Source organism: Sus scrofa, chromosome 7 (assembly GCF_000003025.6).
Source record: "Sus scrofa isolate TJ Tabasco breed Duroc chromosome 7, Sscrofa11.1, whole genome shotgun sequence".
NCBI lineage: Eukaryota > Metazoa > Chordata > Mammalia > Artiodactyla > Suidae > Sus > Sus scrofa.
In genome coordinates, this window is record NC_010449.5 from 55,141,816 (window position 1) to 55,154,814 (window position 12,999).

At 44.3% G+C, this 12,999-nt stretch overlaps 1 protein-coding gene across 1 annotated transcript in view; it reads left to right on the top strand.

Moving 5' to 3' along the window:
- Positions 1,142–12,999, top strand: part of TICRR (TOPBP1 interacting checkpoint and replication regulator) — a 57,303-nt gene continuing 45,445 nt past the window's right edge. Inside the window, exons 1-4 of the mRNA XM_021098959.1 lie at positions 1,142–2,182; positions 8,767–9,046; positions 10,274–10,512; positions 11,837–12,071. Coding sequence (XP_020954618.1) covers positions 1,520–2,182; positions 8,767–9,046; positions 10,274–10,512; positions 11,837–12,071 — 1,417 coding nt within the window. The 5' untranslated portion in view covers positions 1,142–1,519. The remainder of the gene's footprint in view (positions 2,183–8,766; positions 9,047–10,273; positions 10,513–11,836; positions 12,072–12,999) is intronic.

Consider the following 12,999-nt stretch of genomic DNA (forward strand, 5'->3'; position numbering starts at 1 on the left):
AGGACCCGAGATTGCTGTGAGCCGTGGTGCTGGTCACAGTGAAATGGAGTTTTTACTAAAGAACAAACCTTCTTCCCCCCCCCCCCCCCGCTTGGCTAAGAAGGCAGCTGCAAGCCTTTCCAGCTGTGCTCATCACTATGCCACCCTTCTTGTAATAATGTAACAACTGTGTGCTCTCTGTCCAAGCCAGCAGCCCTGCTAATCAGGTACCCAGCATTGCTTATCAGTTCTGCTTCTGTAACCTTGCTTGCTCAGTTTCTTAGGGAGGAACACTGTCTGCTTGGGGATGGGGGAGGTCCGGGATGCTTACATGGGAAAATCAAGACCTTGTAGTGTATAAAAGTTACTGAGAACAAAGACCTGGTGCTCAGACTCTGGAGGTGACTCCTCTGAGCCCACACCAGTGCTGAATAAAACCTTGCTTTTCCATATCTCCAAGTGCTGTTTGTCTCCTTCCACTGCCAGTTTTTGCAGTTTCCGCAACAACAGAGGCGGCTTGGATCTGGCGTTGCTGTGGCGTAGGCCAGCGGCTGTAGCTCTGACTGGACACGTAGCCTGGGAACTTCCATATGAGGCCATGAAAAGCAAAAATAAAAAAACATATACAGGACTTCCCTTGCGGCTCACAATGTAACTATGGTGGCTGTGGCTCCACCCCTGACTGGGGAACTTCCATATGCCACAGGTTCGGCCACTGAAAAAAAAGAAAAAATAATAAAAAATAAGCACACACACAGTATATTTGGGGATCTCACTGCATTGTGCTGTGTTTGCAGTCTTTTTCCACCTAACATTACGTATAAAAACATTACTTTAAAAACCTACGTGATGTTCCTCTTGGGAGGGGTACCATACATCATTTAATCATTCCCAAGTTGTTTTTTATTTTTCTCAAGTTAAACTTTTATCCTGCTCTCCGATTACTTTGTTCAGAGAAATGCCTAAAAGCTCCTGAGGCAAAGGGAGTAAACGTTTAATAATTATTTCTGAAATTACAGAAAATGTTAAGTCTTCACCATTGGATTCCACAAGATGGAAACTTTAGAGTGGCTTTAAGCAGTTCAATTCAAGCCTTTTTTTTTTTTTTTTTTTTTTTTTAAGGTCTTAGTAAACATTTCTCAGCACCATTGCACGGACGCCGTCGGCCCTCACAAAAGGGAAACTTAAAGGTACAGGCCGCAAGCACCACCTCTTTAAATTTTAAAACGGAGGCCCAGGCCAATGAACGTTACATTTCTCCCGGAACACAGCGTCCCGCCCACAGTCTCACCCTCCACCAATTAAGCAGCGTTCTTCACCAACGCTCCTCCAATCTGCGCCAAGGATGGAAGTAGCTCACGTAACTTACGTAAGGCGAGCGACCAATAGAAGTTGACCTTTGGAGGTAGCTCCACCAATGGTAGCAGCCCTTGGAGAGCGCGGGAGCCTTTCGACTGGGGACCTGCGAGCAGCAGAGAATGGCGCTGGTTCCCTGAAGCAAGAGTCCCGGAGGTAAGCCTGAGGCGGCCGCGCGGCCGACATGGCCTGCTGTCACAACGTCATGCTGCTGCTGGACACCGCGGGCGGCGCCGCTGGGGAAAGCCCGGTGCGGCGGGCCGCCCTGCGCCTCCTCACCTACCTGAGTTGCCGGTTCGGCCTGGCCAGGGTCCGCTGGGCCTTCAGGTTCTTTGACTCTCAGGGGGCGCGGAGCCGGCCTTCTCGCGTGTCGGACTTCCGCGAGCTGGGCGTCCGCTCGTGGGAGGACTTCGAGGAGGAGCTGGAGGCCAGGCTCGGGGATGGCGCCCGCGGCGCCCACCTGCCAGGCCCAGCTCCGCGCGCCACCCACACACACAGCGCCCTGATGGAGACGCTGCTAGACTATCAGTGGGACCGGCCCGAGATCACGTCGCCCACGAAGCCGATCCTGCGCAGCAGCAGGCGAAGACTGCTGGACGTGGAGGGCGAGGCTAAGGAGGCGGCGTCGGCGCTCGGGAGCTTTGTGAACGCAGTCTTCCTCCTGGGCCCCTGTCCGCACTCGCAGAGGGAGCTGCTGCAGTTCGTGGCCGGGTGCGAGGCCCAGGCCCAGCGCCTGCCGCCCTCTCCGAAGCAGGTGATGGATAAGTTGCTGCCCAGGAGAGTCCAGGAGGTCATGATCGCCCGGAAAATCACCTTGTACTGGGTGGATACCACCGAGTGGTCTAAGGTAAGGTGGAAGGGTGACGCGCTGGTTCTGGGGAACCCGAACTTGGCAGCCTGTAGACCCGGGAGGAGACCCACAGGTGTCCCTCCAGAAGGCAAGTCCCGGGGACACAGACAAACAGGGACAGGCATCACAGCGAGGTGGGAAGGTCCTCTGTACCTACTGGATTGAAGCGTTTGTGGTCCTTCACAATTTCGGCCCTACCTGCCTTCCCAGGCTTAATTTCTCCTACACACGACGTGTATTCCAGCCTGTTGAAGCGTGGTCTAGTTGGCCAGCAGGTCTCGAACACCTTGTTTGTCTTATCAGTCGCCTGAAATGCCAGCGCTCAAGCTTTCGTGCCAGTTTAAATCACAGTCTTTTTTTTTTTTTTTTTTTTTTTGGCCGCCTCGCGGCTTATGGAGTTTCCAGGTGAGGGATCAGATTCCAGCCTAAGCCGCAGCTGCGGAAATGCAGGATCCTTAATCCACGTTGCCGGGCCAAAGATCGAACTTGCATCCCAGTGCCCCCAAGACACCACCAATCCTCTGGCCCCACAGCGGGAACTCCCACACTCATTCTTAAATTTTTAGGGCCGAACTTGGAGCCTGTGGAAGTTCCCAGGCTAGGGGTCCAATCGGAGCTGCAGCTGCTGGCTTACGCCGGATCTGAGCAGCATCTCCAACCTACACCACAGCCCACGGCACCACGGGATCCTTAACCCACTGAGTGAGGCCAGGAATCAAACCGGCATCGTTATGGATACTAGTCAGGTTCTTAACCCTCTGAGCCACAAAGGGAACTCTCCCACACTCATTCTTAAGGCCTTGCCCACATGACAGCTACTCAGTCTCAACTTCTGAATTTCTATACACTTTTGTGGCACTTACCCTTTCTCCGTTACATGTTCCAATTGCGCAATCTCTGGTTTTCCATTTCCTCCAAGAATAACCTCAGAGGCAGGCACACACATCTCTCTATCTCTTGCAGATGTGTATTGGTCGTTATAGGTGTTGAGTAAATATTTGTTGACCAAAACGAACAGATTCTTACACACTTACTATATGGCCAATTTGGGTTTTTGTAGAGGCAGTGGAGCCCCTGCTCCAGTTAAATGCTGTGATTGGGATATATTTTTACCTTCACTATTTTCTTCCTGTCGCTTCCCTTTGTCATCGCTCACCTGAGGAGCCACTGCTTTGAGTACCTCCTATGTAGTTTGAGCTGCTGAGGTTGTGGTGAACTAGGTGGAGTTTACCTTCTGGGGGAAGATTTGTTAAATAGTATGATTAACATATTAAACAGGTGAGGATAGGATGTCAAATAATGCTTTGAAGAAAATAAAGCTGGGTAAGGAGCCTGGGGAGGGGCAGAGGAGTTAGAAGGGAAAGCAGTTGTACCTAGGGTGGTAGTCTGGGAAGGGCTTTTGGAGCAGAGAATTGAATGGTGAAGGAGGAGGAACATGGAAGGTTGGGAAAGAACATTCGAGGCAAAGAGAAGAGCGTCTTTTTTGTGTAAAGATTTGAGCTGGAAATGAGCCCCGTTTGTTTTGGAAACAAAACAGAGTGCTGGAGTTCCCACTGTGGTGCAGTGGAAACATCCGTCTAGTAACCATGAGGCGGCGGGTTCGATCCCTAGCCCCTCAGTGGGTTAAGGATATGGCATTTCTGCAAGCTGTGGTGTAGGTTGCAGATGCGGCTTGGATCTGGTGTTGCTGTGACTGTGGTGTAGACCGGCAGCTACAGCTCCAGTTAGACCCCTAGCCTGGGAACCTCCATACGCTGAGGGTGCGGCCCTGAAAAGCAAAACAAAAAAACGGAATGCTGAAACCTAGTAAGCAGGGACGAGCACAATAGGAGAGGAAGTCAGAGGCCTCTCTGTAGGGCAAGGTAATAAATTCGGATTTCGTTGTAATTGTTGGGAGAGTGGCTTAACCAGGTGAAAGATACACTTGCATCTAGGAGTGGGTTAAATTATCAAGTTACAAATAAGCAGGTACATAAAACAAATGATGTGGTATAGTGTGTTAAAATTTCCAAATTTTACATAAAAAGCCTAAGAAGGGCTAGCAAATGAAAAATTAGGCAGCAGTGTCTTGTCAAAGAAAAGGAAAAGACAAGTATTTAAGGGATGGTAAACTTTGATGGAGAAAATGGAATCCTAAAACTTTGTTAAGGCAGCAAGTCCGGTGCTGGGCACAATACACAACATTTAAGTGCTTAATTTAGGATAACTGATATTAAATCATGTCAAGGAATTTATTCTGGAATTGTATCATATCAAATACTGGCTAGAGGTGTTACTATTGTGGCTCAGTGGTAACGAATCTGACTAGTATCTATCCATGAGAACTCGAGTTTGATCCTTGGCCTCGATTAGTGGCTTAGGGATCTGGTGTTGCCATGAACTGTAGTGTAGGTTGCAGACATGCTCAGATCTGGTGTTGCTGTGGTGTAGGCCGGCAGCTGCAGCTCTGATTAGAACCCTAGCCTGGGAACTTCCATATGCTGCAGGTGTGGCCCTAAAAAGCAAAAAAAAAAAAAAATATATATATATATATATATATATGCTAGAAATAAGTCCTAGCAGATAGGGCTTGAAGATTGTTTTTCTCTTTTCAGAATGGCATTAAAATAAGTAAGTTGACAGAGTCTTTTTAAAGTTTCTTTTAGTTCTCACATTTCATCATCTGAGGAAATGGGTCTCCTCTGAGGCATCTTATATCTGTTTTGTTGTTTCCCATAACAACAAACCCCTCTGACAATCTGAAGCTTTTTTGGAATTTTTTTTTTTTTGGTGGATATCCATCTTTTCCAGTTCAAAAGCCTCTGCCTAGCCGTACTGTGGAGGTGAAAGGAAGACTTGGCTCTGTCCTTGGGGACCTCTCACTATGAGGGTAGAGAGAGGAAAAGAGAAATTTCAGGGTCTGCCTAATGAAGCTCTTAGTCTAGAACATAGAACTGGGAGAAACAGACAGGGGAGGGGGGCAAGCACATAGAACTCTTGCAAAGATAAAGAATAGAAAGAGCATAGGGAACCCCTTCCACCTTTTAAATTTCATGCCTCTGATTTCTCAACACATACCTGTTGTTGAATAAACTTAGAGGTATGCTGGGTACCAGGTGCTCTACCCTTGAACCAGGCAGATCTGGCCTCTGCTGTCCTGGATCTTGTAGTCTTGTGGACATTTATAAATCCCTAAATTTGAAACTATTACTAAGACTTGTCACTTATCCTATAATATGCATAAAAATGAAAAATGTAGCCAATATATTTGTTGTGGGTTTTTTTAATCATGTGCATATATTTTTTTTAATTTTTTATTTTTTGGCCATGCCTGAGACATGTGGAAGTTCTCTGGGCCAGGGATGGAACCCGTGCCTCCACAGAGACCCGAGCTGCTGCAGTGACAATGCCGTATCATTACCTTCAGCACCACAAGAAAACTCCAGTGTGCATATATTTTTAACCAAAACTAATGTCCTTTTCAGCTCCTCTTAAAGTTTTACTTTTCATTTGCTAAGCAATTTTTTTTTTTTTTTTTTCCTGGCTGGTCCTCTGGCTGAAATAATTTCAGTGAGTTTTTTGTTTCCCTTTGGCAGAAAATTCTTATTGGGATCTCTGATGCTTGAAGTAGCTTATCATTCTCCCCATAGCAGTGAGTGCAGGTGTGGACACATGGATGGTCACGTCAAATACTAATTGATTAATCTAGCACAGCATTTTCCAAACTGAAGCAAACAGGGCATAACTGAAGCAAGTTTTACAGTACATTGTTTGTCTTCATTACAAACAATGTACTGTAAAACAGATATTTTCTGTTATGCTCAGATATTTTCTTTCCTATTTTTTTTCTTTAACACAGATCTTAAACCACTCAATTGATTTGTCAAAGGGTCCATCCAGGTCCATCAATGTCACAATCCTCATTTTATTTTTTATTTATTTAGTTACTTGTTTTTTAGGGCCGCACTGGTTCCCAGGCTAGGGTTCAAATCAGAGTTGTAGCTGCTGGCCTACACCACAGCCACAGCAACGCCAGATCCGAGCCACCTCTGTGACCTTACCACAGCTCATGGCAGCACGAGATCCTTAACCCACTGAGCAAGGTCAGGGATAGAACCTGTGTCCTCGTGGATGCTAGCCAGGTTGGTTAACCACTTAGCCACGATGGGAACGCCACAATCTTCATTTTAAAAGCACTATCCAAGAGAGTCCTGGATTGTTGGACTGGACTAGCATTACCTTACTATGAACTTGGGCACCCTTATGCCCTCTTTGAGCTTTATATAATGGAAAGTTTGGAGATGACCTAGAAGATCCTTCTAGTTCTGATACATATTTTTAAAATTTTTATTTTATGGCCACACCTGCGGCATATGGAAGCTCCGGGGCCAGGGATTGAATCTGAGCTGCAGCTGTGGCAATGCCAGATCCTTTTAACCCACTGTTCCAGGCTGGGGATCGAACTTCATCTGCAGTGGGATTCTTTTCTTTTTTGTTTTTAGGACTGCATGTGTGGCGTGTAGAAATTCCCAGGCTAGTTGTAGCTGCCGGTCTACACCACAGCCACGGCAACACCAGATCCAAGCCCCGTCTGCGACCTACACCACAGCTCACGGCAACGCTGGATCTGAGTGAGGCCAGGGATCAAACCTGCATCCTTGTGGCTACTAGTCAGATTCTTAACCCACTGTTCAACAGCAGAAACTCCTAGTTCTGATTTTTCACATTCGCATAGCAATTTATGGTGTATAGTTAACTTGCATGTGGAGTAGGCAAGCCAGCATGAAAATGTATTCTAGGGTAGGTGTTCTTTCGTGTTTCCATAGTATCTGAATATTGTCACAGTATGTTTTGATTATGAGTTAAATATTTCACGTTCTTGCTGTTTTATTCACCCCACCCTTTAAGATCATAGAAGACAGAGACTGTCTTGCTAGTTCATGGTGTTACTGACCTGGGTCCTTTCTACTGATTAGAATCAGTAGAAAGTGATGAGGGCAGATGAGAAACTCAGGCAAGGCTTTACTGGGACCTGGGCTGAGGGAGCAAGAATAAGAAACAGGTGTCCTTCCTCACTCCCTGAGATGGGGTGAGCTGGTTCCTTAAATGGGGTAAGGGTAGGAGCAGTTTAGTGGGTTGGACTGGAGGCGTAGCTTCAGTGATCTGATCCTTTGGTGGTGCTGTGTACCGTTCCCTGCCTTTGCTCTTAGCACCTCAGAAGTGGCAGTTGGCTTGTGGCCTTTTTGTATCTTATTGTTCATAATTGCCCCTACTGTGTGCAGTTATGTTCAGTCCCTTATAGTTTCTTTGTGTTCTGTTGCTTGAGGAAACACTTGTCCAGGTGCAAGCACTGCCGTAAAGGGTGTCAGGTCCCAGCCTATCTCCATGGCACATAAAGGTTGCTCAATAAAATTTTGTTGAAAGAAGGTTGGATGAAGAGTCAGCAGTGTGTGAAGGAGTGAGGAGTGGCTTTTACAGAGACAGCAGGTTTGAGCTAGATGATGAAGTATAAGCATCCAGTTGGTGAAGATGGAAGGGGAAGATGCAGCAAACAGAACCAGCAAAAACAGGGAAGCATTATGAAATGTGCATGTTCAAGAAACAGCAAACAGTTCAGTGCGCCTGGAAGGTAGAGGTGGCTGAGGGAACGATGCTGTGTTGGGAAAGGTTGTTTAGGGCTGGGTTGTAAAGGGCTTTATTGTGGTCATGCTGTAGAGCAGTGGGAAGCTCTTGAGAATTTTTACAGCAGAAGCACAGGTTTGTGGTTGAGAAGAATACTTCTTAAAACAAAGGAGGAAAGATTAGAGACAGAGCACAGACTCTGTAGGTAATACGGTAGGAGTCCAGGCTTTAGTGAAAACAGTGAAGGTCTCCACACAGACCTGTGGGTGTGGGTGGGGTGGGTGAGTCATTGATGATCACCCTCTAAGGGAGGTGCTCCTGCCTCGCTCCCATGACACCTGGCCTGTGTTGTGTTGTGGAGGACACAATTATTTTTATTTTTTATTTATTTTTTGTGTCTTTTGTCCTTATAGGGCCATACCAGCAGCATATGGAGGTTCCCAGGCTAGAGGTCGAATCAGAGCTATAGCTGCCAGCCTACACCACAGCCACAGCAACGCCAGATCCAAGCTGCATCTGCGACCTACACCACAGCTCACAGCAATGCCGGATCCTTAACCCACTGAGTGAGGCCAGGGATCGAACCTGAAACTTCATGGTTCCTAGTCAGATTCGTTTCCACTGCACCATGACGGGAACTCCGACACAATTATTTTTAATGTGTGGTGGTTTTGTATTCCTTCTAACATTTTATGATTTATCCCTAGGGATTTGCATCACTTCTGTTCCTTGACAGAAAATAGAATTGAAGTGCTGTTTTCACTAAATAGATGCATTTTTGAAGGCATTAAATTGTATAGCAGCTCTTCAAAGGCTCTAAAGTAATGGGATGCTGGCCATTATTTGTATTTGGTTCAACAAAAACATTGTGTACTTTGATCCCTTGATGTATGTATTAACTTTACTTTCTCCTGATTTCCCTCAGCTTTGGGAACGCCTAATTTATCACAACCTGTGATTCTTTGTAATTTTTATTTTAGTTGTGGGAATCCCCAGACCATGTTGGGTATTGGACAGTATGTGAACTGCTCCGCCATGTAGGAGGAACGGTCTTGCCATTTGAAACTTTCAGCCAGGATTTTACTAAGACTGGGGGAATGCCGCTGGGGAGCGAAAGCAAGCTGTTTAGGGAACCTCGCCTCTCTTCCTGGATTTCAACTCTACCAACTGATTCCACTTTAAACTGCTTGCTCTATAACTCTCATGAGTATGAAGCCTCATTTCCACGGATGGAAGGAACATTATTTCTCCCTGTTGAAGGTAAGCAAATGGTATGGGGCCGGGGCAGTGTTGGTCTCAGTTTCATTCATTTCTTCAAGGTAGGCCCATGGTTGTCTTTAGAATCTCCAGCAGCTTAGGCACTCCATTAATGCTTGTAATTAAAAGATAAGAAAAACTGAAGTTACCACAGAAGGGACTGAAGTCTGATACAATTGCAAGCCCAGGTAAAAAGGAGTGAATGATTTGAAAGAGTTTCCTAATCTTTTTGCAGGGAAGGATAATATTGTATAGGTGCCCAAACAAATCAGTGGTAAAGTTTCACTGCCTCATAGAAGAGATTGATAAGTTGAGACTGTAGTAAATCAATGATTGGCTCAGGGAAGAAATAACAAATTAGTCAGTTGAAGCTGAAAATGGTGCTTGTTATCAGGAAGAGCCAGCATGTTGGAATTTTCATAAATTTGCTTTATCATATGATTTGCTATCTGGTGAATCTAATTTCTGAATCACTATATAGTCACACAAATAATACTTTACAAACATAAAAGTATTATACATTATGGACAGTTTAAGGAAACTGTAAGAGTAGTTTTATTTAGGCAGTTTTGTCTTACATGGTCTTTAGAATTTAACCTCAAAAAATAAGATGCACTGTATTTTATGGATTAAGAAGCAGTGGGTTTTATGTGTGTGTGCGCGTGCATGTATGTTGCTTGAATAATTATTTCTAAATCACAGCAACTGAGAAATTCTAACATCAAGGCCTACCCTTATAACTCCAGTCATATATAGCTTTTCCTATAGAACTAAACGAACTTACTATGGTAGCCTGTTGGCAGTAGAACGAGAGTTGAAGTTGAACTAAGTGACAGTATTAGTACCTCAACTATCAATCTAATTTTTTTCTTATACTTACTATTAAATCTCTTTGTAGGAACTATTTCTTTTTTTCTTTTTCTTTCTTTTTTTTTTTTTTGTCTTTTCTAGGGCCATACTCTCGGCATATGGAGGTTCCCGGGCTAGGGGTCTAATTGGAGCTGTGGCCACCAGCCTATGCCAGAGCCACAGTGACGCAGGATCCGAGCCACGTCTGCAACCTACACCACAGCTCATAGCAACTCCAGATCCTTAACCCACTGATCGAGGCCAGGGATCGAACCTGAAACCTCATGGTTCCTAGTCGGATTTGTTAACCACTGAGCCACGACAGGAACTCCTAGGAACTATTTCTTATACTGGAATTTCAACATTCTTTATTTCTAACAGGCAAAGAGACTCAGGAAACATGGACAGTTATGCTAGAGCCCTTGGCCATGTATCAGAGACATTTTCAGAAACCAGTCCGAATTTTCCTAAAAGGCACGGTGACCAAGTGGTCCCTCCCAACAAGTGGTCCTTTGAGCACTGATAGCTGGATGCTACAAAGTCTGGAGGGGAACAGATCAACTCAAAGGATGTTATTTCAGCAGCTGGTAAACAGGCTGGCTGCTGAAGAGTTACATCTGGTAGGTATCCACCATGTGGTAAGTTATTCTGGTCTGATAACACACTAGTAAAGTGAAATAAGAACTTTTATGAAATGTCAAGGATTGCCCTATATAATAGAGTCTCAGTGAAACATGATGTTTTTGCAAATGTTATGGCGTCATAACAATGCTCATTAGCGAAGAAAACAATTTATAAAATTTGTGTACTTTGAATCTAGTTAAGCTAAATTATAGTTACAAAGCAAAAAGGCAGTGGGCCCAATGGAATGATTATATTAGTGAAGTGATGCGTAGTTTCTCATTATTTTTAAATATTCTATTATGTGTTTATCACTTTTACATCATACAAACATTTTATTTTTTAAACCCCTAAATTAGATATAATAGTGTCCAATAGTGATACAAAATTAAAAATGTCTTCTGAAAAGGAATACATACCTAGATTTGATTTAAAGGTGATGGTAATTTTTAAACTACCAGTAAATTCCATTCCTCACTTGATCTTTTGCCTTTGTAAACTCAGAAGGTCTCTATCTTCTAGACTCCATTGTGAAACATTCCACCAAAAAACTGGGTAGTCATCTGGTGGGTTTTTTTTTGTTTTTTTGTTTTTTTTTAAGAGCTACACCTGCAGTGTATGGAGGTTTCCAGGCTAGTAGTCCAATTGGAGCTACAGCTGCCGCCCTACACCAAAGCCACGTCTGGGACCTATACCACGGCTCACCAGATCCCTGACCCACTGAGCGAGGCCAGGGATCAAACCCAAATCCTCATGGATACTAGTTGGATTCATTTCTGCTGTGCCACATCAGGAGCTCCCTAGATGTTCTAAGAGTTGTGTGTTCCGACAGAAAGAGCACTGGGGTCAGGGAATCAGGTGACCTGGATTAAGTCTTAGCTCTGCTGCCCACCCTGTGCTCTGAATAAATCCCTTAAGTGGTGGAACTACTTCCTGGTTGAAAGCATGGGTTTCAGATTCATATACTTCTGTCTCTTAATAACAGGTTGCTTATTTCTCAACCTCAGTTCCTCCTCTGTAAGATGGGAATAATCTGTTTTTCCTTCAAGTGGTTATGAGGATTCACTGAGTTATGTAATAAGTACATAACTAGTGCTTAGTAAATATTCCTGGTAACCTCAGGGCTCTTCTTATTTGTAAATTGATGGATTAGGATTATAGGATCATTAAGTTCACTTCTAGCACTAATACCTATCAAGACTATCTTTTCCAGTTTTCTCTTTTATATTAATCATTGGACGAAACTATGTAGTCTTTCACTAAACTATTTGCTTTTTTAGACATGTCGCCAATATTCTCAACTAATTAGAACTTCCTTTGTAGGTTGCCAGTGTAGACCCTGGCGAAGGCTGGCCTCCCATCACTGGAGTTATTTCACCCTTCTCTGCCAGTGCAACAGTTCTCACTGTGTTCCACGCCAAGGAGACTGAATTTCAAAGACACTTTGTCCAAACAGTGCTGGCAGAGAGACCCCAGGATTCAGCTTCCCTTCTTTCCGAAGTTATGGATGGTGTGTTGAATCAGATTCACCATTCACTTGAAGATCCTGCTACCTCTGGTAAGCTTCTGAACCAATAACTACCATACTCTAGTCGGTGGTTTACCATCTTTTCTAGCATCATAATACTTTTTTCAATATACTTTTAGTAGAACCCAGTATCTGTTATAAAACAGGTAAAACTAGACTATAATATTTCTGGCAGTTGAAATCATTATTTATAGTAATCCTGAAACACTTCTGAGGAGGCCAAAGGCTCTGTGAAACGAGTTTGAAATAAAGGTGTCGGAGGAAGCCTGGTTTTTAATGTGTTTGATAAAGACTGCTTGTAAAACTGTTAGCATTCTGTCTACCTTCCACTTTGTTGCGTGGATACCGATATGATACAAACCTTATTTCTTCCATGCACATTTACTCAGTAGATTTATTGAGTGCCTACTGTGTGTAAGGCTCTGTTCCAGGTGTTAGGAGTACTTCAGGGAATACTATAGACAAGCTTCATGAAAACAAAGAACTTTTTCTAGTCAGGGGAGGCAAGACCATAAACTAAGGGAATTATATATAGTATATTTGAGAGTTAAGTGTGTAATGACAAAGCAGAGAAAAGGGAGTGGGGAGCGTTAAGGAGTGGGAGGGTTGCAGGTTTCAACAGGCCTTGTTGAAAAAGTAATGTCTGAGCAAAGACTTTGAAGGAAATGATAGAGAACCTTGTAGAGGCAACAGATGGTGCCAGGGCTTGTGTCTAGTGTGTTTGCAGAACTTTGAGGAAGCCCATGTTTGCACATTTTTGGAGTAGCATTTTTCATAGACAGTATAGGCCTGATGGGTTTGATGGTGCAGTTGAAGGAAAGTTGTTAGTGATGTCGCTTTGTCTGTCCTCTGGAGGAACACAGTCAGTCTAAGGGAGAAGCAAGTACTTGGAATTCTCGGCTTTGGTTCTAATGCCTCTTTTCCTCTTCGATTTTTCTCTGCTTCTTTCTTCCCACAG